This window comes from Sinohyriopsis cumingii, chromosome 16, assembly GCF_028554795.1.
Source record: "Sinohyriopsis cumingii isolate HCF-2022 chromosome 16, ASM2855479v2, whole genome shotgun sequence".
Classification (NCBI taxonomy): Eukaryota; Metazoa; Mollusca; class Bivalvia; order Unionida; family Unionidae; genus Sinohyriopsis; species Sinohyriopsis cumingii.
In genome coordinates, this window is record NC_142976.1 from 55,283,235 (window position 1) to 55,310,712 (window position 27,478).

General features: G+C 33.9%; 2 protein-coding genes across 2 annotated transcripts in view; one reads left to right on the forward strand and one right to left on the reverse strand.

Moving 5' to 3' along the window:
• LOC149780448 (DNA (cytosine-5)-methyltransferase 1.S-like) overlaps positions 1-12,428 on the forward strand; it is a 101,505-nt gene extending 89,077 nt beyond the window's left edge. Inside the window, exons 31-37 of the mRNA XM_089937387.1 lie at positions 352-554; positions 5,044-5,155; positions 6,916-7,065; positions 8,268-8,434; positions 8,936-9,176; positions 9,905-10,021; positions 10,938-12,428. Of these exons, the coding sequence (XP_089793513.1) occupies positions 352-554; positions 5,044-5,155; positions 6,916-7,065; positions 8,268-8,434; positions 8,936-9,176; positions 9,905-10,021; positions 10,938-11,132 (1,185 nt within the window). The 3' untranslated portion in view covers positions 11,133-12,428. The remainder of the gene's footprint in view (positions 1-351; positions 555-5,043; positions 5,156-6,915; positions 7,066-8,267; positions 8,435-8,935; positions 9,177-9,904; positions 10,022-10,937) is intronic.
• Positions 12,429-19,891: 7,463 nt separating this feature from the next.
• LOC149780449 (uncharacterized) lies at positions 19,892-23,234 on the reverse strand. Its single transcript, XM_089937388.1, has one exon. It carries the CDS (start codon positions 22,965-22,967, stop codon positions 21,768-21,770), a length of 1,200 nt encoding a protein of 399 aa, XP_089793514.1. The 5' UTR covers positions 22,968-23,234; the 3' UTR covers positions 19,892-21,767.
• Between the last annotated feature and the right edge of the window lie 4,244 nt (positions 23,235-27,478).

Here is a 27,478-nt window from a genome sequence, read left to right on the forward strand (position 1 = left end):
TTATCACTACTCATCCTGAATGGATGGTCAAATCATCATAGGGTTTTCACTAAAATACTTTTTATGGTGTGTAGTTGGTCCTAAATAAAACTGATGTCAGATATGACCACCACAGCAGCCATATTGAAAATCTTGTTATTGCTACTCCTCCACAGTGGGTCAATATATCTACATGGGGTTTTTAACAAAGACTTCTAATCCTACTCTGAACCAAATTTCATGTTCATTACTTTGCAGTGATTTCACAAACAAATCCCACCTTTTCTTTTATATCTCTATTACTTTGCCACAGTTGGCAAGAATGGATTGACTTGGGTTGTTTCACTCATGCTGTCCCTCTCTTCATTTCAGAATTCTCTGATTGTGTCATACCTGAGTTACTGTGACTACTATCGGCCTAGGTTCTTTTTGCTGGAGAACGTGCGTAATTTTGTGTCGTATAAGCGGTGCATGGTACTGAAGCTAGCTATGCGGTGTCTGATACAAATGGGCTACCAGTGCACATTTGGTGTCCTCCAAGCTGGCAGTTATGGTGTTGCTCAAACCAGAAGAAGGTAAGTTGAAATGAGACCTTATAAGATCCAGGAATATATTAATAAGTACATTATCCACCATTTATACTGACTGCTATGTATAGCCTATCTTGAAATGAGGCCTTATAAGATCCAGTTGATTGTAAATATTATAAAGTACATTTTGCCCTGATTGCACACAGAATCGAAGATAATAAAAATTGTTACCATTAATCTTGATACATGCTGTTTGTGTCTTGAGCCAAAGACTGCAAAGATGCAAGGGGACCCCAAGTGGTCTAAAGTGCTCACCATTATGGATACTGCCATCTCATCTCTATCTGCGTGGGTTTGAGTCTCAGGCTTGGCCAATGTGGGTATGTGAGAAAGCTTGCCAATAGCTTCATGTGGGTCACTGGTTCTTTCCAGGGTTTTCAGGGGTTCTTCATCCACCATTTATACTGACCGCCATGTATAGCCTATCTTGTGCTGAAAAAATGGTGTTAAACCCTATAACAACAACATGGATGCAAAGTGGGTGTATTGACCAGTATGCTCTGCATGCCAGTGGTTTATGCTTTATTTTTAGTGCAGGTAAAAGAAGATTAGTGACCAAACCTATTATCTCATGAAAGTTAACAGCACCTCACTGTGTAAAAGATAAACGTTGGTGTCTCTGACAGAATTCAAGTAAACTATCTTGTTTGTGCCATTATTTTGCTGAAGTTGATCCATCATGGACAATTTAGTTAACTGACAAGCTAACAACTGAAGTAGTTTCAAGTTAATGTGAGACCAATTTGATAACAAGTATATGACCAAAGGGATTTTTAATGTGGGAAAAAATTAAAATATACAAGTTTGTTTGGGCATAACAGAATAGCAGTGCCAATAATAGGTTTCTAACTAATTTAGGTTGGTTGTGAAATTTGGAAAACGTCAATATCAGGTCCAGTTTTGGGGTTTCAGGAAGGCTTTGACAAATCCAGGTAACTGGGTCATATTCCTGCTGTTTCAGCACCATTCACATATGGTATCATCTAATGGGAAAGGGCTGTCCTTCATGTAGTAATGGTTGATCAATCATATTCTGTATGTAAGGACAGTGGGGTGTGGGATTTTTATATATATAATACACACGCACACACAAGAGAATAGTAGAAGAGAACGAGAACTAGATACAAGTTTGAAATACGAAATGGGAACTAAACAGAGAAACTTCATAAAAGGACTTAGAGTTATAGTCAGAAAACCCCCCAGGTAGAATACCTTATAGATATAATGAGAGGATAATGATATCAAGAAGCCATGTAGCTTAATGATAGTGTAGAAATTGTAGAGGTGGACAGAACTTTAGAGTGTGTTTATTAGATAAAGACCTTAGCTTGCAAAATGACTTAGTGTTTTTAATAAAACACCACTGGTCTCCCCTCACCCGGAAGTCAAAAGACAAGACCCAACAGGTCAGACATGGTAGAGAACCCAGGTCAGACATGGTAGAGAACCCAGCAGGTCGGACATGGTAGAGAACCCAACAGGTCAGAGGTATACAGAGGACTTACCTTGTAGTAAAACATGAATTCATGCAAATTAAAACCATTTACTCTAACCACTTTTAGCCTTAGGATAGTTAAGGAACTTGGAAAACTACTAATAGACAAATCTCTGCTTGTAGACCAAAATGTGTGATTTGATGGCTGGTCACTCTTTACACATATTAATCTTGACAGCTGGTAAATTGGGGCACATGTAAATACAACTGGTAAATTGGGATATATGACAATACAGCTGGTAAATCAGGGCATATGTAGATAAAATGGTTGTACATGTCAATACAGCTGGCAGATTGGAACGCATGTCAATAGAGCTGGTAAATTGGGGCACATGTAGATAAAATGGTTGTACATGTCAGCACAGCTGGCAAATTGGAACATGTGTAAATACAGTTGATAAATTGGGATACATCATAATACAGCTGGTAAATTGTGTACATGTCAGAACAGCTGATAAAATTAGGTAGATGTCGGTACAGCTGATAAATTGGGGTACATGTAAATACAGATGGTAATTTGGGATTTATCTAAATACAACTGATAAATCTAGAACATATCAGCAATATAGTAACTAGGAGACATGATTACACTTGTTAAATTTGGATAAATTGTCATTACAACGACAAATTTGGACAACATCATTACAGTTGGTAAATCAGGGTACATGTAGTTACATAATAGAAGATGTTATAAGAGTGAATTATATATGAAGTTTATGTAACAAATTTAATGTATGGTAGACCATTTTGCAATGAGTATAATAACATAACTTTCAATATTTGAGCCATTTCAATGATTGTAATGACATTAGATGTTTAGATTTGTCATGTGGAGTACTACATATGTCACTATTTTTCATATGAAGTACTATGTCATTTGGTCATTAGATGTTTAGATTTGTCATGTGGAGTACTACATGTCACTATTTTTCATATGAAGTACTATGTCATTTGGTCATTAGATGTTTAGATTTGTCATGTGGAGTACTACATATGTCACTATTTTTCATATGAAGTACTATGTCATTTGGTCATTAGATGTTTAGATTTGTCATGTGGAGTACTACATGTCACTATTTTTCATATGAAGTACTATGTCATTTGGTCATTATATGTTTAGATTTGTCATGTGGAGTACTACATATGTCACTATTTTTCATATGAAGTACTATGTCATTTGGTCATTAGATGTTTAGATTTGTCATGTGGAGTACTACATGTCACTATTTTTCATATGAAGTACTATGTCATTTGGTCATTAGATGTTTAGATTTGTCATGTGGAGTACTACATGTCACTATTTTTCATATGAAGTACTATGTCATTTGGTCATTAGATGTTTAGATTTGTCATGTGGAGTACTACATGTCACTATTTTTCATATGAAGTACTACATCATTTGGTCATTAGATGTTTAGATTTGTCATGTGGAGTACTACATGTCACTATTTTTCATATGAAGTACTATGTCATTTAGTCATTATATGTTTAGATTTGTCATGTGGAATACTACATATGTCTCTATTTTTTGTATGAAGTACTATGTCATTTGGTCATTAGATGTTTAGATTTGTCATGTGGAGTACTACATGTCACTATTTTTCATACGAAGTACTATGTCATTTGGTCATTAGATGTTTAGATTTGTCATGTGGAGTACTACATGTCACTATTTTTCATATGAAGTACTATGTCATTTGGTCATTAGATGTTTAGATTTGTCATGTGGAGTACTACATGTCACTATTTTTCATATGAAGTACTATGTCATTTGGTCATTAGATGTTTAGATTTGTCATGTGGAGTACTACATGTCACTATTTTTCATATGAAGTACTATGTCATTTGGTCATTAGATGTTTAGATTTGTCATGTGGAGTACTACATGTCACTATTTTTCATATGAAGTACTATGTCATTTGGTCATTAGATGTTTAGATTTGTCATGTGGAGTACTACATGTCACTATTTTTCATATGAAGTACTATGTCATTTGGTCATTAGATGTTTAGATTTGTCATGTGGAGTACTACATGTCACTATTTTTCATATGAAGTACTATGTCATTTGGTCATTAGATGTTTAGATTTGTCATGTGGAGTACTACATGTCACTATTTTTCATATGAAGTACTACGTCATTTGGTCATTAGATGTTTAGATTTTTAATGTGGAGTACTACATAGGTCTCTATTTTTCATATGAAATAATATGTCTGTTAATGAAAATTAGATCACCGTTTCCCAAGTTTTATGATCAGGTGATTTTGGTTGACTTCTGCATTGGCTAATTTTCTCAAGTACTATAGTCACATAAATTGGTTCAGTGATTTCTGCACACAGGTCCAGGTTCAAAATATGTGTCTTGAAGATATTTATTTTGTAATAAACTCATGTAAGATTAAGTTCTCAAAATTGATGTCCTTTTCCATTTCATGCCCGTGTTAATCCTGTCAGTTTCAACAAATAACTTTGATCTGTTGACCATTCACTGCCTATGCATCAGAGTGAGATGTAAGACTTGACAGATTAAACAAATATCAGTCCTGCCAGATTATACAAATATCAGTCATGACATGACAAAATAGACAAACTACAGTCATGACAGATTAGACAGTTTATACAAACATCACTTATTGCAGATAAGACAAATATCAGTCATGAAAGGTTATACAAATAGCAGTCATAACAGATTTGACAAATATCAGTCATGAAAGATTATACAAATATCAGTCATGACAGTTTCTACAAATATCAGTCTTGACAGATTAGATAGATGTCAGTCATGAAAGGTTGTACAAATAGCAGTCATGACAGATTTGACAAATGTCAGTCATGAAAGATGCAAATATCAGTCATGACTGATTAAGCAAATGCAATGAGCATGTAGATATTTGACATGGTCTGCATCATATATGCAGCAGTAACACCATTTTGATATTTAAAAAATAATATATTAACTTAACCTTTTTTCTTTTCAGAGCTATTGTATTGGCTGCCGCTCCTGGGGAGAAACTGCCTTATTATCCAGAACCACTTCACGTCTTTTCTCCCAAGGCCATGCAACTGACTGTCATGGTTGATAACAGGAAGGTATGACAGACAGCACATGTACATACTCATAGCAACTGTATTTTATTAAAACAAACACTAAATGAAGACAGAATTTTCATGCATGTACCAACACCACTAATAGTTAACCATTCGGCGTTTCATCTTCAGGGTAATACCACTTCACAATTAAGCTTCACTACATTTAAAATGTTTTCACATCCAAAGAAAAAGATATTTATTTCACAAAGTGAAGTATAGATTGGAATACACCAAAATTTGGCCTAGAACTCAGCCACCAGACATTGATATACATTATGCTTTTTGGACAAGAGTTTTCCACAAATTTTAGAATTTTGAATTTGCACAGGGGCTTGTATAATTGCTTATGCTTTACTTGTCATACATGTTGTATATAATAATATTATTATATAGTACATGTATGAAAGATAAATTTTAAACGATTCGAGCCCCTGTGGGTTTGTGGCAGAGACAATGTGAAAAAGCCCACTGCTAGCAAAAAGCATATAGATATTGGGAAAATTGAGAGCACACCCAGCAGATTTCAGCTCTGGAATACTTCATCCCATCCACTTGAGTCCTGATAGTTACCAATGCTGAAGCATTGTTTGTGAGTTTTCTAGTTGAATATAACCTATGCAACAGTGACAGTGAAAGGGTATTTCCTATGAGAAAAAATAAGACAAACTTTAGTACCTTCTTAGGCGCAAAAAATTTGCAACAATTTATTCACCAAGATTACCCAGCAGGCAAGAAGCCTGAACTGTTTTGAAAACAAATTTACTATAGCCCAGTTGAGGAAGCTCAAGTTTGTCGCAGCATCATATTTTGACAAATTGCGTGAAGTTTGTGTATATCAGTAAATTTTTCTGCAGATAAAATTGTACATGTAATCAGTGCTAATAATGTGTTTTATTTTGGGATTTTCATATAATGCAGTACTGACTGTCAGAGTGTAAGTAGCTTGTGTAATCATATAATTTTTCACTCATTTCTATCCCACTTTTCAGTAATTGCAAGTGGAGGGTTGGCAGCTCTTGTGATAAAATTCATTTTAATTTTGTTTGATTTGATTTAATTTGCCATTCTGGAACCGATCATCTTTTCATTTTTTTAAAAAATATTTTAGCCTCATTATGTCACTAAAATTGGCACATTGTTAGGAGTGGAAATTTTTATTTTTGGTCTGGAAAAGGTCTAGAGACGTTTTTTAACATTTGTGGCAGGAACCCTTTTTGTTAGAAAATGTGGAGAACCATCTATACAGGTTGCCTGCTCATTTTTAAATTATTACTACCATGATAATTGGTGTAAATGAAATCACTCTAATAACTACATTCCAGCACCTTAAAGGTGGATGAGTACTCATTCAGTGTGGTAAAGACCACTGCTCCTATAAAGTTATTTTGGACTATATGGCAAGCTATTCAGGATGGAACCATTTAGGCAGTATTTTTTAGAACAAATTTTTATATTACAGATCGAAAAATATCCTGAATGTTAATTTTGACAAGCAAAATAATGTCTGCCTGAACTGGGTGGACAGGAATAATGGTTACAAACATAATTTGGCATGAGCTTTATTTTAAGAAGGCTTGGATCAGGATCAGTTTTCAAAATCTTCAGACAAAATTTGATCCCTGTTGAACTTTGTCCGTACATGTTGAAGCATGCTTGTTTTAATCACACCATGTTGATGGTGTCATCTGTGCCACACAAATACCTTTCTAGTGTCAGATCAAAATAACATAATAAAAAGGGCCATTATTTTTTTTTTTCAGTTTGTTTCAAACATCACCCGTCTTGAGTCAGCACCGTTCAGAACAATCACAGTCCGAGATACCATGTCAGATCTGCCAGAGATCAAGAATGGAGCAAAGGCAGAGGAAATCTCATACCAAGGGGACACACAGTCCCACTTCCAGCAATTGGTCAGAGTCGAAATACCATTCACGGTTTAATCTATCAGTCTTTTCTAAAATGCATGATTCCAGTGGTCATGCAGATATCACAAAACCGTGCCAAAAACTTTAGCAATGCACAAGTCATGCATAATGTTTGCAAGTCCTGGCTTTGTTTACTTAAGTATCCCCCTATATTTAGAAAATTGCATCATTGTGCCAAAAAGGGGGGATTCTCCCTCCAACCCACCAGCCATTTCAGTTTCTAGAATAGAATCTGATCTGGTTGTAAGAATTATGAAGTGAAAGGATCCTTGCATCTGCTTTTCAACAGAAAGAAAAATAACATCTTAAAATTATCTGTTGGAAATGTTCAACTGAGATTTCTAATTAAGATGCAGAGGGATAACTTACAGAACTTGTGGCAGACAAAATTACATTTGAGCAAGCTGTATTTAGAATGCATAATACCGATTATCTCATTTAGCTTAAGATTCTAAAAATAGATTTCCTAATCTATAGAGGATCTTGTACAAGTGCATAAAATGAAATTCATGAAATGAGTTTTAAAATCTTTTGCAAGTTGTCGGAAGTAGTAGTAGTTTAAAATTATTCAATGTGTTTCGTTTTGTTTAAAAATAAGCAGAGATAATAGATTCTGTTTATCATACAACAGAAATTCTGATTTTATTCTATGAAACTATATAAAAGTGTAGTGAACTGACTGAATGTATTGAACTTAACATCTTTAATTTACATAGTCATTGCATCATTTGTGAAGTGTTAGAGCATTTGACTCGGATGGGGGGCGGTCGCGGGTTTGAACCCTGGCCGAGTCATATCAAAGACTTCTAAAAATGGTACTAATAGCTGCCTCGCTTGGCACTCAGCATTAAGAGTTTAGTGTTAGGACTGGTAGGCTTAGTGTCAGAATAATGTGACTGGGTGGGACATGATGCTACATGACTGCGGCATGATGCCCCAGTGCTTGACATCACTATAAACTGCCACGCTGCAGACATCGTAGCAGTATGACTGAAATATTGTTAAAGCTACATAAAAAGTCCAAAACACACACATCATTTGTGAAGCCATGAGATGTGGTATATGTGAAACATGATGCGATATGGTCGGAGATACACATTAATCCTTTTGTGTCAAACCATGTACACTAAAATTCCACCGCTAAAAGTTCTCCTCTAATATTTTATTTTGTTTATTCCTTTCTTCAGATTCGAGGCAGGCAGCATCAGCCAATACTTCGAGACCACATCTGTAAAGAGATGAGTGCACTTGTTCATGCCAGAATGCAACACATTCCTCTTGCTCCAGGTTCTGACTGGAGAGATTTGCCAAATATTGAAGTCAGGCTCTCTGACGGAAATAAAATCAAAAAATTGTAAGCGACTTATGGAGTGTTAATTGAAGTATTAATTTTGATATCTATCTGATAATATCATAAATTGACATGGTAACTAGGTTGTAGAAATGTTTAAAATAGCTACAAAAAAATCCATTAACTTTATTTTTATTGATGAAATCAGCATCATAAAGATACATAAATTGGTACAATATGAGCAAAGTTAATTTTATTCTGTTTGAATTAACTTAATTCCCGTTGAAATGAAATTATTTCTTGAATCTACAATTAAAAGATGTGTGCCTGACTGGAGGTTGAAAAAGTTGCCCGAAATTCATTTAACATTTGATTGACTACCATTGTCTTCCCCTGCTTAAACACAAATGTTTTAATAAAGACTGAATTACTTTTTGTATCTGATATTTGAAACTGCTCAAAAGAAGAAAAAAAAAGAACCAAATGTAATGACATTTTCTTGCTGAAGACACAGGTCTGATTCATACTGTCCAAATGTTTTCAACAGTAATGTTTTTATTTTAGACGATACACCCATCATGACAAGCGGAATGGGAAATCTTCAACTGGTGACCTCCGAGGGGTGTGTTCTTGTGCAGAGGGCAAGGCATGTGACCCAATGGACCGACAGTTTAACACACTGATCCCATGGTGTCTACCTCACACAGGAAATCGACACAATCACTGGGCGGGACTCTATGGGCGACTGGAATGGGATGGATTCTTCAGTACCACAGTCACCAACCCTGAGCCTATGGGCAAACAGGTTGGTGCAGTTACTATATAAAAGCACATTTTGCTTTCTTAGAGCTACTTTGTACATGTTTCAAACAATCATTCTTGCAGAACTCCAATATTTTTGGTTTAATCACAACCCTTCCAGCTTAAAATTGAAAAAAAATATATATAAAAACACAGCTGAACATTTATTATCAATACATTAGAAATTCAAAACAAACAAAAAACATAAGTACATTTTCAACATGAGGGAACATTTGTAACTTGAGGGTTGCAAATTAATTATATATTGAAAGAAAAAGTGTGCTGATATTGAGTTTTATCAGATTTTACTTGATACTGGATACTGTACCATTTAGTATTTCCTCAGTTTAAAGTTGCATATGTTTTTGTCTGTACATTTTGAATGCAGGACATAAAAAGAAATAAATTATATTTTATAACCTAGCTTTCCTAATGAGTGGTGTTTAGCAGCATTATATTTAATGTCTTTCATTTCTTTCTTTATTTTCATTGCCAGGGTTCTTAAGGCTGAACTTGAGTTCAGGCTTTCAGCACTAACTAGGTGAATTATTTCCACCAAACAAAAATGTCCTATTTAAGTTTCAATTTTTTATTTGAAATTAAGTTTGTATTGGAATTCTAGAATGACCAAGACATTTGAAATCAAATCTGTTGACAGATGAGGAGTAACAGACCCAGTATGTTGTCTCATTTAAGGATGACGGTTTACAGTGATATTGTTTTATCCCATAGGGCCGAGTACTACACCCAGAACAACACAGAGTGGTCAGTGTCAGAGAGTGTGCTAGGTCCCAGGGATTCCCTGATACTTACAGATTTTTTGGCAACATCCTAGACAGGCATCGACAGGTAAGAATCTCTCTCTCTCTCTCTCTCTCTCTCTCTCTCTCATCACAGCATGTTCGCTAATTTTATCACTAGTTTATTTTACTTTGTATTTTATTGATGCACAGTTCCAAAATTATCTTCTGCAAATTGATTTCATTCAAAATAAAAAAATGTATAAACCCGACCATCACCAAGAGAAATGAGATCTCCATTGAGTTACAATAGTAAGAACTAGATCTCCATCTCAATAAGCATCTCAGAATTCTTTCCTCAGATTTATATTTTTGAAAAACTTTTTTATTGCTTGATTAATAACAATGATTTTGTCACAGAATTTCAGCATGCATCAGAAATTAAAATATTACAATTTCTCAGAATTAACTTTCCATATTGAAAAAAGTTTTCCCTGCCTTAAGTCTTAAAACTGAAAAATAATTTTGCATCCTTTTCTCTATCTCTGCCTTGGACAACAATATTGATATTCTCTGAAGTATTAAATGCGATTGGAGGAGAGATTTGTAATGAAACCAGAAACAGATCAAAAAAAGAAACAAGATCAGAGTGAATAATGTCACAGCTTGTAAGAAAAACCATTCAAGTTTAAAGCTTGTTGTATTCATTCTTTAAATTATGGTTGCTGTGTATGCAAATTTGTGTGGCAGCATCTTAGTACATGGAGCAGACATGGTCTGTTCAACACATCAAGTCACAGCATCAATTTCTTTTCTACTCAAAGATGTTTGAAGGACTGGATTAAAAGTAACATTATTTGACAAAGCTCTGACCCCCCCCCCCCTTTCCGTCTGAGAAATGATTATTGATCTGTGCTTTCTTATTTTCACTATATTAATAGGAGCATTTATTTGGTATGGACACATTCTTGGTCACTTGAAAATTCTGCTTATATAGGAATGAATAATATATTAATCTATTGCAGGTTGGAAATGCAGTTCCACCGCCTATGTCCAAAGCCATTGGTCTAGAAATTAAGAAATGTCTTATTGCCAAGGTCCAAAGGGAAAAGCTTCAGAGTTCAAAGGTTGAACCAGTGTCGGCAGTCACAGATCAAGAGATCACCAAAGAAGTGCATAAAATGGTGGAATCTGAATGCGGTTCTAGTTCTTCTCATTGAGAGAAATAGTTTGGAAAAGACTTAGAAAGACAGTCTTTGATCTTGAAATAAATCACCAGAATCTAAAAACCTGGACTTGATGAAAGTATTCAGAATAGTTTATTAGAGCACTTAACTTTCCATGTCGTTACCAGTTAAAAGATCTGTTTACATCCTGTACAGTGTTTTGCTAAGTGCCATGTATATTTGTTAAGTGCCATATAACTCCATATTTTGTCTAAGTGTACAATTTATAGCCTTTCAGTGTAAAATGTATTGATACAAGGATGAAATATACATGATAGCTTTTTAATAATTATAACATTGTATAGGCGTACAATTTTATCAATTTATGAGATGGAGTTATTTTGAGCATATAATATATGTGTAATGGTTGCAAATTCAAAATAAAGGATCAAGAACAGAGATTCTGCCATGGGTCACAAGTGTATAAATAATGCAAAACTTGAATGAATTTGCACACATAAAAAGCATGAAAAGTCCTACAATGTAGTTTCATAAACAAAGTTGATGATATAAAAATTCACTCTCTGCAATTCATGTTACAGTATACTGAATAATAAGATTCTAAACAAGATTATAGTTCATGGTTTGGTGGAAAGTTTCTGATTCTTTTCTACTCAAGTTGTTCCTGGATTTTTTTAAGCAAAGTTTCAGAATCCTTGATTGTTACTTTACATATGTCTGTACCCCAACACCAAGATGGGAGGTATGTTTTGTAATAGTTACAGAAGTTATTTGAAATAATAATCCGCCTACAATGGAATCATGTTTGAATTTGAAGATGTTAACTCTTACATCAAGCCATGTCACCAGATCACATCCATTTTTGTGGCAGCTATGTGCAGAAGACAGATATTCAACAAAACTAGCATAAAGAAGTTTCCCGACTTGTTAAAGCTGGCTAAGCTATCTAAGATGACAGATTGTGAACGGGGTTTCTCATCACAGATAACTATTAAGGTAAAGATAAGGACTAAGCTACGAAACAGTCTGCAGATTAATGCATATACAGCCAGTTGGGTAATCATGTGATGATTTTGATTTCAACAGAGACCAAACAGTTGATTGGGAAGAGAGAGTTGGATATTTACTTTATATACTCGAGTATAAGCACATTTGCGTATAAGCCGACCCTTCCCCTCCCCCCCTCCACTGAACAGGTATAAACACTAAAAAGTGCATGACCCGCGTATAAGCTGACCCACAACTCCGAGACATCACAAGATGTTCGCAATAAGTTCAAAATGCTTTTATTTAGGGAAAATTATATTAACAAAAAGTACACGTATCTCAGGCATGACATGTATGATTATTAAAAAGAAATGGTATAATATTGTTATTTAATTTTCTGTTTTGTTATTGGTTCAGCCTAATTTAGACTTGTGTATAATTTGATGAAGCGATGACAAGAATTGAGCAGTCATGAGTTGCTGTAACACTACCTGTCCCTTTTGACTTGATTATTGTTTGTTTATGCATCATTGCATTGGACATTTTATATCAGTGTACCAGTAATTACGTTTTTATTTTGCCTTGAAATTGTAAATACCTAACTCATTATAATTTGATCCCAGTATGACAACACAACGAACAACAATACGGTTTGATTCAACACTTGCACTTAGGCTACTGAACGTATTTACATAATGGTGCCACCACACGTACATCGTAGGTTTGAACATGTGCTGAATGAAGTACATCCGTAGACTCTAATCATAGGTTCCACTGTACTAAACTTTAATGATATCTCCAAAATACAATAATGAAGGTTCTGAAATAATCCTTCGAAAATTATACTAATACTGTTAAAGCTGAGTTGTAGTTTGCTCTGATGTAAGAGACCTTACACCATACCTGTCAACTCTCACGCCGGGAGAGAAAAAAAAACTTATGTATTTGGGGTCACTCCACGCCTACCTCCCAATTTCATAATATATACTGATTTTTGTGGAGAACTCCCAATTATTACATGTCTTCGGTTTTAATTTCTCCTAAAACAGAAAAGTCTTACATAAATAGATATATGGAAGGCATGTTCTGTTGTATCACCTGTGAATATAGTCCTACATGTAAGACGTATCAAAGGATGTAGTTTAAGCATTCACATAAATTTGATTTTTTTTCATCTACAACAATACAAAAATCAGAAAATAAACCACAACCAAAAATAAACCACAACAATAAAATTGTTGGCAGTTAATTTCAATCCCAAGAATGATCACCGTGAATGCTGTAGCTCCATTCTCACCAAAGAAACTTACACGAGTGAGCACCTGGCATTTTTATACCGTATATACAAACGTTAATTACCATCATTAAATTAAAAGAAAGAATGAAAATACATACCATGCAGCATATGTGTTCTAAAAAAATTAATAAAAATATGTATGTTTTATAGTAGACAATACTACATGTCTTAGAGTTGACAATAAGGGAATTAGGATGGATATACAAAAAAAAGGGAAAATGGTTGCCACATGTACGGTACCATGAGGATGCCTATTCAGGTACTTTTAGTTCAACAATATTCGTAATCCTTTATTTCCCAATCAATTGTTGGTGCTTGCGTAACACACAGCAGTGTAGAACATGGTTTCTTTGAATCATGACAGAGGGCCAGTTATTTTCACAAAATAGTTACATCGATAAGGATTAACTTTTAATTAGTCGTGCTGGCTTTCTTGCTTGTTTATTTAAGACTAATCTTTAGCTATTGTGCAGTATGACCACAGCTGACCAGAATATGAAAATAGGGCAAGTCTTGGGGGTAAATAAGGCACATCACAGGGAGAAAACGTGCCTCCTTTGAGAATTTTGCCCATATTAAGACTCGGATGATGGATCAATATTTAATGAAAACAAGGCTTTAAAAATGCCACGAAAAACCTCCCAATTTTAGGCAATTACACATCAATGATACTGGTATAGTTGCCAGTCAAAATTCCCTTTTAACACAAGCCAATTTTGGGGTTTTAATGATTAACTGGCCTGTATTGCTGTCGGAAAATGAAAGACAAATCCACCAACTATCAACAAAGGAGATGCTGAAGCTTTAAATTATGTGGAAAATTTGATGTTACTCAGCCAAAACAAAGAACTAACATTGAGTGATGATGATCTTAGTTTATCTATAATGAGAATTTTAGCCTTTATTATTACCACTCTTCGTGAACATGTAAGTTACGCTGGTTACAAGTAAACATTCACACGTTTTCATAAATATTACCTCAGTTTGTAGGATTGCTTATATCATTGAAAATGAGTAACTCATGAACGCGTGATTCAGCTTAAATGAAACAGCTATTAAGGACTTGCTGAAATGTTATCTGGAAGAATGCAATTTGGTTGAAACAATGATTAAAGGAAAATCTGCATCTAATATGTTTGGGATTGATTTAAGTGATGCTATGCATGCTTTGCACTGTGTAAGTACTGTACATTAGAGTTCAACCTGGTCTCCCAGGTAAACACAAAGTCTGAAGTCTGTATTTACCTTTATTTAATAACATGTTGGAGAAATCAGACGATATGCACATGCAAAATAATAACAAAATCAATCAAAGTGCTTTTTAACAGTTTGATAAGTGTTGAGACACCGAAAATGATTTTTTTTTTACATGCATATGTGTTAGGACACAGAAAAAAATTACTTTTTTGTGTCCTAAGATTTACAGCCTTTACAGTAGTCAACAAAAAGACTTAAAAACTGTCAAGTTTAGACACTGGCCTGCGGATAAGCCTACCCCCTGTCTTCCAGGCCTTTAATTTTTTCAAAATTATTCGGCTTATACACAAGTGTATACAGTAAGTGTTCGGTAAATAATTAACTATGGCAATTTCTTCTCTCTCTCCAAAGCATTTTCATTTTTACCAAGTCTCCCCTTGTTTACTGACAAGAGGGAGAACCCTTCAAGGCTGTTCCGTTTAAACATACATGGTACCAAGGGAATGCAGTTTTTTTTTTTTTTGAACATATGCCAGGGCACTGATATCAGAGTTCATATTAAAATTATAAGAAAAATTCTAAATTGCATGTATGGTTGAGTAGCCCACGATAAAAGTGCCTTCCCTGGGTCCCATATATGTTTTACTGCAATAGCTCTCAGATAAAATGCTGACAGCATCTCTGCAAGAAATTTCCTTGGAGTAAAGTTGAAAAATGAATGAGAATGTTTACTATATTTCATCATAAAATGTGTTTCTGTCTTTGAAATTATTGCTGCTTTTTTCATGTTTTCCATTTAAATCAAGTGAATTTTAGATATCATATATAAAATACATATATACATGTATATTTATGTTCATTATTTTCTTCATTACAGAGTGTCATTTTCAATGAAATGTATGATGACAGCACTAGCTGACCATTAGAACTGTACATTTTAAAAAAGTGTACATTGCCAGATCTGTAAAGCTATTGATTATTTTGAAACTTTTAAAACTTCAGGTAATATGTTTGTGCACACTTAATATTCATTATGTTGTAAATTATTGCCTGCAACTTGAACATGCATTTCTATAATTGTTTGTTAAATCAGGCATATATATAAATGTGTTTATGAAACAACCTGTAATGTTATATTTCTCCTATGTTTCAAATTTGTATTGTTTAAAATGTTGGTACTTAGTCCCTTCCCAAGGATATTATTACGAATGGGGACAATTATTCTTTGTGCACTGTTTATATTCATGATGTATATATGATATAAAATACTATTGCAGCTGTAATTTTTAAGTTACTTCAGTGACTTCTTACAATGTACAACATCCACCTTGTTCGGCATTAAAACAATAAATTCTTTTGTACTTTTTGAACTGTCTGTTTTGTTCTTCACATTAGAGAAATGTTCCAAAAGGTTAGAATAGCAATAAATTGGGCTTAGTTTTGACCTTTTTGGTTGGCATGATCCATTGATAGAAATGTATTTGTAATTAATGTAAATTATTTTTTACCTAAAAGGAAAATATTGTGATAGCTCAGATTTCTTCTCCTGTTGATGCTAGCAGTAAGATTTTGCATCAGGCTTTATTTCGATTGCAGGCTGTGTAAACCTAACTCGGGCTGCCTTGACTGTCTGTCATCTATTTGCCTATGTATCTATTTATCTGTCTACCTGTCTGTCAAAATGTCTATATGCATATGTTAAAATGTCTGCCTACCTGTCAGTTCTCTCTCTCTCTCTCTCATATTTAATCATATCCAATCTGTCCACCCATCCAACCAAAGCATTGTACCCAGAGGAAGAAAAATCAGTTACGTGTCGCTTCTTACATGCATTTCATGTTTAATGCAGTATTATATTAAATAATACATGTATGGGTTTTAATCCAAGCTAGGAAGTGCTACTTTAAAGTTTCATTCCAAAAAAATGTAAAGTCAAAAAACTGCTAAACAGCAAGGCCAGCTCTTCCAAATAGAAGTAAACATCATGATGGTGAGTCCATTTTGTACATTGGACATTTTTTTTGTCGATACAAGTCATACCCCTGAATGATATTGGCAGTTTGCATGAGCTTAATTTCTTATCAAAAACATTTAAACCTGTACATAACATTATTTTGTATGCAATTAATCTAATGGTTTCCATGCTTCCTCAAGGCCTGTGAAACATTTAAATTGTTCCATTGAATTAGTTTTATTTCAAATTAACACTCATTTAATATATATCTACATGGTAAATTATGGTTACTTGAAATTAACACTTGTTTAACATGTCTACATGGTAAATTATGGTTATTTGAAATTGACACTCCTATAATTTTGTAAATGGCAAAATATGGTTATTTGAAATTAACACCAATAATATGTCTGCACGGTAATTATAGGTTACTGCATTTGTATGGGAAAATATGAACAAATTTTTCGAATGGAAATACTGCACGACCTTGGGATTGCAGTATATCCATCCGACAAAACGAGTTCATATATTCCCATACAAATGCAGTCATCTTTTTATTATATGCTAAAAAAATTTATTCTACCTTATGCCTAATTATATTAACAAAATACACTACACGAAACAATGTAACTGAATGTATGCCCTATACCAAACTAAATACACAAGTAAATATTCATCATTTCACAACAACAATACTGCGCACATAACATTGGCCAGATAAATTTGAACTTAGTCGCGCACTCGACATAACTGTCGAAAGAAAATGGCGTGTCTATTTAAAATTGAAATTTGGAGTCGTATTGTGAATGAATGCGCATTGCAACAACTTTTCCATTTCATCTGGAATGAATAGATTTTGGTATTTTTTTCGATTCTACGAAATTTCGTGATTATGGACTGGATTTATATGTGACAATTCCACATGAAATAGATAGGATTGAAGAAGCGAGGGAGAAGCATGTTGACATCTGCAAATGTGTTTCTCTTTTTGTCAATGTTTGAAATCATAATATGGAAAAAATATGAAGTCTTTCAATTGCAATTATCAAAAAGGCGCTATGGAATTTAATGTTTATTTTATTTTGAGTGCAGTAAGAAGGATGTAATTGCACTTATCATCGAAATTACAGTACAATTTCGAAATGTGTAATCAAGATTGAGAACTTATGACATGGCTCATGTAATTCGGATTTGCAGAACTGAGAAAATACATTTTTAGGAAATTCAGGATGTAAAACTGAAAGTATATTTTTTTGCCATTCTTATCACCAGCTAAAGAAGACAGTATATGACTTGTCACTTGTATGTTATTTGTAAGGACCCTTTTTTGCATCTGTTGTATACTGTAGCTAGCCAAAATCTGAAACATTGTATCAACGCGGAATGTGCCAAAGCAGCTGGTATGTGGCAGTCCACGAAACATCTGTTTTAGTTCATTCAGGAACAAAATTTAAACAACCACAATGTAAAGCGCCTCTTACGCGAGCGTACGTGATTTGTTTACAAATCAAAAGTGCTGGCGTCTGCATCCATTGTTTGTTTACAATAGAAAGTAGTTCCTTTATGCATGTAAATGCAATATGTGTATTTGCAAGCGAATTCAGTATCGGGTAATATTGAACGATTCTGACAATGTAAAGTTAACGAAGAAAAAAATGAGCATATAATAAATTATGATTATTTGAAATCAACACTTGTAATATCTGTTTAAATGATAAATTATTGTTATTTGAAATTAACAGTTGTATGTCTTCATGGTAAATTATGGTTATTTGAAATCAACACTTGTATGTCTTCATGGTAATTTTTGGTTAATTGAAATTAACACTTGTAATATCTGTCTAAATGATAAATTATGGTTATTTGAAATTAACACTTGTATGTCTTCATGGTAAGTTATGGTTATTTGAAATCAACACTTATAATATCTGTCTTCATGGTAAACTATGGTTATTTGAAATTAACACTTGTATGTCTTCATGGTAAGTTATGGTTATTTGAAATTAACACTTGTAATATCTGTGTTCATGGTAAATTATGGTTATTTGAAATTAACACTTGTATGTCTTCATGGTAAATTATGGTTATTTGAAATCAAAACTTGTAATATCTGTCTAAATGATAAATTATGGTTATTTGAAATTAACACTTGTATGTCTTCATGGTAGATTATGGTTATTTGAAATCAACACTTGTAGTATCTGTCTTCATGGTAAATTATGGTTATTTGCAATTAACACCTGTATGTCTTCATGGTAAGTGATGGTTATTTGAAATTAACACTTGTAATATCTGTCTTCATGGTAAATTATGGTTATTTGAAATTAATACTTGTATGTCTTCATGGTAAATTATGGTTATTTGAAATCAACACTTATAATATCTGTCTAAATGATAAATTATGGTTATTTGAAATTAACAACTTGTATGTCTTCATGGTAAATTATGGTTAATTGAAATCAACACTTGTAATACCTGTCAAAATGATAAATTATGGTTATTTGAAATTAACACTTGTATGTCTTCATGGTAAATTATGGTTATTTGAAATCAACACTTGTATGTCTTCATGGTAAATTATGGTTATTTGAAATCAACACTTATAATATCTGTCAAAATGATAAGTTATGGTTATTTGAAATTAATACTTGTATGTCTTCATGGTAAATTATGTCAGCTTAGGACACAAATATGGTACTTATGTATGAAAGCAAACCAGAAGTAAAAGAAGGAAATGTTCCCTGATATGGTCTGAAAGACCAGAAAAAGAATTTTTTTTTAAGAAATAGCTAATTTAACATGGTTAAGTTTACACTAACCTGTACATACTTGCATTGAAAACTGGACTGGATCGTGGAATAATTACGGGCACATTTAGAAACAATTATCTATTTTTAATATCCTTGATTGGAAACATAAAAATGAAAATGTTTTGAAATAATTATGCCATTTATTTTGGTGACAATGATGAAGATTCCAAAATAAATTCAAGGAAGACAGAGGTGCAAATAAATAAATAGTACCAGGACCATATTGCTTGATTATCCCATCACAAAAGGAAATAAGGAGAGGTGGAGATGAATTTAATTGATGAAAAAGGGTTAGTAAGTAACGTATTATTTCATCCATTGCTCTTAATATGTGAGTATATTTTCTTGTTCTGACAAGTCAATCACCCTTTCTCAGCCAGGCATAGATATTGACATTTGCCACACCAACTTCCTATTTTACTTTAGCATCATTAGCCCACTGCTAATGACTAAACTGACTGGTGAAATGAAATGTTACAGATGAGAAAGAACAAACAAGGAAAGGTTGGAGAGAGAGATGACTGGGGGGAATTGGAGGACAACAAACATTGTAACATTTATTCTTTTAATAATATCTGCTTCAATCTGAAGCTTTGTACTCCGATAATTTACTCCAAAAGAGCTTAAAATGTATTCAATCAAATTTATACTAACAATACGACAGACTGTATACAATGTCTTTGTCATCACTTTCTTTTTTTACAACTATAAGTAGACCCCAAAATTTGCTCATTCATAACTCTGAGAGTGTGGTTAAATTAATTCCATTCAATGCACCATGAAATATGTATATCCAAAATGTATTATTTGCTTCGTCTATCCACTTGTGATTTTGACAAAAGGAATTTATTTCTTTCCACTTAAAAACTGAAAATTGTTGGGCATAATAGAAATACTATATATATATATATATATATATATATATATATATATATATATATATATATATATATATATATATATATATATATATATATATATATATATATATATATATATATATATATATATATATATATATATGTATGTATGTATGTATTCAGTGCAAATTTGGTACTAAAATGCAAGCCCAGTAGTCCATATTCCCTGTCAAGATTCTATTTCATAAACATGATGCAATACCAGTTTAGTATGTACTGTGCTCAGAAGTATGCCACAATTGATGAAGGATATGTCAATCTAACAAGTCCAATTAACTTACTTATTCTGTAACTAAAATTAATGGCAAAATTTATGAAGTTCTTTTCTGAAGAATTCTTGTACCATCTGATTTTTTTTTTTCCGTTTGAAGTACAATAAAGTAGGATGTGAAGTGGATTCAAACATTTGTATCCAAATTAAACTGATTTGCATAATTGTGCTACGGTTGCATGACAAAACATTTGTATCCCAAATTAAATTGATTTGCATAATTGTGCTACGGTTGCATGACAAAACATTCTTTTGTTCTATAATTTTCAATTCGAGGCAGGTATGGGAAATTTCGACTTAATTACATCTGAATGGGGCAATTTATACAATTTATTAGATATTTTACTCATTTATACCCCACACAACCCTCAAGTTCTAAAACTGATCATGTACCTGCAGGTACTTGTTACATAATTTTCACCTGTGTCCCCAAAGTTTTCATAAACGTCGATAAGATTCACCTATGGCATTATTTTAGCATATAAAAAAGTAAAAGAAAATTAAACACATTTAAAATTAAAATCCTGATTTTCTGCCTCAATTCAGTATTCTTAGGATTGTTAATGGCTTCAACTTGATCAATCTGCCTGAGTAAGCCACACCTACAGTTAATCCTATCCTATCTGGGTATGGTTCTGCCACAGTAAGCAGTAATTACAGTTTATATACATGTTCTACACATGGTTCTGCCACAGTAAGCAATAATTACAGTTTATATCCATGTTCTACACATGGTTCTGCCACAGTAAGTAGTAATAGTGTTTATCCATAGTCCAGATAGAGGTATGCCTCAATAAGCAGTAATTTATGGTCTAGACTGAGTTTTGCCAGAGTAAGCAGAAATTACATAGTTATCCGTAGTCTAGATACGATTTCTGACTCGGTGAGCAGTAATTAAAGTATATCCGTAGTCTAAATATGGTTTTAATGTAAAGAGTCCATTCCTCAATGTTACGGGTTAAGATACTCTTGTAACGAAACTAAACATAAAATAAAATCTCTATAATGTATTTAAATAGCGTGTACGTTCTATTTGTTTATAATCTCATGAGTGTCATTTTGTCAAAAGTATATATACACTGAGCATTGAACAAGTTGCTGTCATCGTCTTTCAGGGTTTTGCAAGATGCAATCGCTTTAGGATATATAATCATTTTGTTAGGTTTGCTCTGGTAAATGTTGTTCACTGCATTTTGCCCCTATACTTATCGACAATTTCAACGAAATCGAAATCAAAATTCGGTCTGTGGAGCTGGTCCAGTCTTCTTCAATGGCGGAAGGGAATATTTTGCCCCTTCCTCATTTTTCGACAAAATTTCCTTCATTTCACTCCTTTCATTGCCGTAGTCGTTTGACGTTGCTGTTGCTTCTGATTTCTCTTCTTTTGCTTTCTTCTTCCTTCCATTTTTATTTTCTCTGTTTTCTTTGTCACTGTCAGACGATGATTTACCCGCCATTTCTAATTTTTCAACCTTTATTTTTCTTCGTCGTACAGTTTCGTTTGAATCACTTATTTTTCTGAAAGCATCTTTCTTTTCGTTCATTTTTTCAGATAGTCCCTTCTTCTCACTTACCCTCGATGATAGTTCCATCAAGGAATCTTTCACATCTTTGCATTCTTTCGAAGATGGTGTTTGGGAGGCTACTTTAATCGGCGGAAGAGTCTGTGGGCGTTTGCTGTCATCAGTCTCTGTATCAGTTGGCTGTCTTCTCTTATGCACAGCACTGTGTACGATGTTTTCTTCGTGTTTTTCGTCTTTCTTTTGTTCATGACGTCGATATCTTCGTGCCTTCGTGAAAAGTCGAACTGTCGTCTCACCCCCGTTAGGGTCTGTGTCGTTCTCCTTTCTTTCCCGCGTTCGCTTTGTAACGAACTCTGCTCGATTTTCAGATACCTTAATATCACCGGTATAGAAACCATCAATCGCTGGCAGAAATGAGGGTAACTTATCTCTCCTTTGACTCGGAAGTCGGGATTGAACAAGTGGTGTTTTAAAATAGTCAGTTATCTTTTCCTTTATTGTCTTCTTGTCAAGAATAGCTCCTTTTTCCAATCCCTCATCGAACAACTCCTGAATCTTCTGTTTCCGACGCACACGCGGATGGTTCTCCTCCAAATATACGTCGATCTGTCCAGTGAAAGTGTCTACCGGGATACCTCTATATTTTCCATAGAGTTTGGTGGCATCTGTTTTCTCTAGTTCTTCGACCTTCTGTTTCATGCATTTCTTCAAAACTCTCTGCCTTACTATGGCCTTCCTTGTGTCCACTATCGACTTATCCATACGCACTCTCGTCTCATCTTTCTCCTTGTCCAAGTATCCGTCTAGCTGATCCTGTTGAGATTTCACCACGTCGTTCATGACGCACACAAATTTTCTATGTTTAATCTCTTGTGCGTAAATTTCTCTAAGACGGGCTGTGGACATCATCTTTAGGACTTGTATGTAAGTACGCTCTCAACAAAGAAATTAAAACCATTATTGGCCTTGGTGGTAAACATGGAATCGTTGGAGACAAAACACATACTTACAACAGCAGCAAGTCTTTGTTATAAATTCATTTTTTCTCTCCGAAGTCAAATAACACAACAACACTCTAGATAAATCCTTCTAGGGAACGCGATTTTGAACCCCAAAAGTTCTTTCATTATTCACGCCAACCTCTGGTTAACTATGATAGGTATGTGTACTGGATACATTTTTCTTGTTGATTAGTCCTGCTGTTATTGCCATGCGATTCCTCCAGTTGATACACTTGTCTATTGTGCTACACACTGCACCCAAAAGTTAAGAACAACGTTCCATAGATCTATACATATATAGATTCAACATATTTTTGCCGATCAACGCACCATGACACAGGTCCTTGAATAACTCGGTCATAATTTCCCGGTGGTGTGATCTAAATTAAGGAAAATGTTGCACCGCCACCACACCAACGCCACCATGTCGAACACGTTATGCGTTCAGAAGAGAAGTGTTGGAACAACTAAGTTACTAAGTTTTGAGTCGCGATTTCTAGGGAGTCAGAAGAAATGTGGTGTCTGTCGAGACTTCAGTGTGTGTGTGTGTGTGTGTGTGTGTGTGTGTGTGCCGAATTGGCATCATTTTACATGTTTTAAATCCTTCAATCATTTGTGTTTGGATTATATATATTTGAATCCTTCAATCATTTTGGTTTGGATTATATATATTTGAATCCTTCAACCATTTGGGTTTGGATTATATATATTTGCTCTCTTCAATGTCAGATAGTTAGCATTTCCACCAAAATATAGGTCAAAGACAGGCTGTACTTTTTACAATCTTTTATTATTGTTGCTATTGTTTAACGTTATTGTGTTTTTTAAGAATTGTTCCTGCTTTCATTTTGCTTGACCGAAATTAGAACCAAAGAATTGCAAAGTAAAGGCCTTTGCTACGGGTGATGCTAGTGAACAAGGGGTGCGAGAATTCCTTGATTATTTAGTTTCGGAATCTTGTTAAATATAATTACATTAAAAATTGCAACGTGACGTATCTCATTTATTTATTATTTGTTTGTTTTGTGGGTGGATGGAGGATAATTACAACGTATTAAAATAAGCATGTAATGTAAATACTTCTTTCTTTTAAAGCAAAGTCAAGAATCGTTTGATTTGTTCAGTTTCATGACTATGTACAAAAAATCCAGTTTTTAACGTGTGTGTGTGTGTGTGTGTGTGTGTGTGTGTGAGAGAGAGAGAGAGAGAGAGAGAGAGAATTTCAATAAGGTTTTACTATATTGTTGATAATGGGGAAATACGGACCGCTTATCTTTTCACGTAGATGTTAGATATATACCTCCTGTTTCCTTCTCTATCGTGATGATCATTAGATGTATACGCGATATTTATTCTTTAAAGACAATGGAATCACTTTATTAAGAACTGAGACAATTAACGTTGTTTACTTAATTAGTTTATTGATCGTGTCAGGAAAAACAATCCGCTTGAGATGCCAAAGAAACATTCCAGGTCAGAATAGCATTTGTTTCATGATATTTAGTATACCCCAGCAGTGGGTCAAATGCCTCAATTGTCCGTTAGACAATGATACAGCCATCTTCCTCACGCGTATTTCACGGCGGTTTGGCGCTTTTGTTTGCTTACCTGAACAGATGAAACAGTACACCAATATATAATCTTGATCAATGAATATAACCGGCGGTTAGGGCCTACCTAGAAATAATATAGGTATTGATATCCCTTTGTTATCCCGACGTATTCCATTGAAATTAATACAAGTTGTTTTTAGTTGTCTCCATACAAAAATACCATTATTACCTCATGCTTGTTCTCGTCTGTCGCATCTATTTTTTTTATAGGTATTTTCCAGATCCAACATTCCGTGATTGTGCCGTAACGTTATGTGCCATCATTCATCGCTTTGTTCCAACGAGTTAAAAGTTTGGCGGACGGATCGAACTTTCTGGTACAGCTCTTTCCAGCTTTGAACAGACAAAATCGTTGCTTCCTAATTCAAAACTTAATACATTGATAAATAAATAATATCATTAAATAAATACTCTTACAACTATTAAGTGTTATTGCAAAACAGTTCAGCAACATTTTTATTTAATCATTTTAGTATCGAGAGTCTTTTGATTTTTTTTAAAGTCTTAAACTTGGCAATCTCCTAAGGATAATAGCTTTTCACTTTCTTTTAGTGAAAGATAATACCCAGACGTGCGGAACCGAGAATACATACTTCCCAAAATTCTTGAGACAGAAAGAAGTAGGAAAACGGAGATGCAGGGGATTTATGCGTTTGAATTTAAGGTGTTGGACGAGACTCCCCTCCAGTTGGACGTGGAGTTATACTATAAAATCAGCAATCATGTCAGATCGTGAGGTTTGCAAACATGAACTTAGTATAAAACGTGATATTTCACAAGTTCGCGTATATAACACACATCTAAATTCGCAACTTATGTCATATTGATAACGGTAAATAATAATTTTTGATTTAATGGATGTAATATCAGCTCGTGAATCCACAAACAACGACGTTACTTTTATTTAAAATTAACACTCTTTGCTTACATAAAATTATTCGCTATAGAGAGTATAAATCGTTTCAGTTTTAGGTCCATGCTAATAGTGTAAGAAGCTGCCGTCGATTGCGATTATATTTTGTACAATTACATTGCCACGTAAAAGTGTCGAAACATGCTTATTTACAACCAATTTTATTTCCCCGCTAATTTAAATATTTCGTCATCACCACAATGTTTGTAGAAGAATACATGTATATTGATGGTTGTATTGTTTCTTCTTGTTTTAATACGTTTCTTTCGAAAACAACTGTGAGTAATTACTTCTTCCAAAACTGTGTTCGAAACGAGTTTCTCAATCAATCATATTATTTAGCGGAATACGTTGCGATATATTAATGCATTATATGTTTGAGAAAAGCTACTGAATAGTCCGGCAAGAAGCAGGCCAGTCTTGTAAAAATGACCATTCCAAACACCACTACTGTCATCATTACCGCCGCCACAACATATATATTACTGCTACATGTAATTATGCATGTGTATCGTAATGTAAAACTTTGATTAGACCAAAAGACCATGACACCACTGGACGTCGTCATCATCAATACCGACACTACCATACACGTTGTGTCGTTCTCCATTTCTTCGTTAGACCGTTCACTCTAGCGTGATATTACGTTTTGTGTCAGTTTCGCTTTTTCGTATCGTCCGAGTAATACAAGTGCACCAAGTGTATACTTTTAGTGTTAATGGCATCCTCCTCTACAAGATGTATTAAGAGAGAAATATTACTCATCAGTTTTCCCCATATACACGTTACACATATTCAACTTAATTTCCCTTACTGTCATTTTCTATTTTCATATGACAATATATATATATATATATATATATATATATATATATATATATATATATATATATATATATATATATATATATATATATATGGGATAACAAAAGTAAATAATGCTTAATTGTATAAAACATATTTTGCACAAAACTCTCTTCGTTTTAGTTTCTTGTTATTATCGAAAATCTCGATGCAGGATCTTTCATTTTAATTCTTCAATCAGAATCATTAATTTACAAATAATTACTTATGCTTTTAAATTGATTCATTGTAGAATTTACATTCCCTTGTTTTTCATTTTATTTATTGCCTTATGCAATTAAGTCTAAGGGTAACAACTCAACTGAGGGGAAGATCGCGCAGCTTGATTTGCGAATCAAATATAGCACAATGTTCCTCCAAAATTTAACTTTAACGAGAAACATGTTGACCTTTAAACAAATAATTGCTAAATTTAGAAACATGTTATTTATGGATACTTTATTATAAACACTGCAATATCTTGCAATCAAGTAATATATAAATAATGATAGGCCGTTATCAAATCGCGCATCGTGTTCCCAAAAGAGTACATTTGCTCGTTCTAATATTACTTTTTATGCGAATAACACATTTGAATCAAATTAATGCTAAATTGTCCTAAAATGGACGTACTTTATGAGTAAGATTTTAGATAATGAAATATAATGTATCTATTAGGTAATAGACAGACAACGAATAATATCGCGCAGAACGTTCTTCCTATACAGTATAATGTTAATTCCTCTTAAAATTATGCATTTCTCACTTTCACTACATTATTATACAATTCCTCATAACATCAGTTTTAAGTAATTGATAGAAAGCAAATTGGAAGATCGCGAAGTTATTTGCATATAGCTCACCTGTGTCACATTGTTCTTCTAATACGGACCGCTCCGGTGGCCAAATGGTTAGAGCGTTCGCCTCGGATGCAGGAGGTAGCGGGTTCGAACACTGACCGAGTCATACCAAAGACTTATACAAATGTTACTAACAGCTGCCTGTCTAGGCACTCAGCATTAAGAGGTTAGTGTTAGGGTTGGTCGGCCT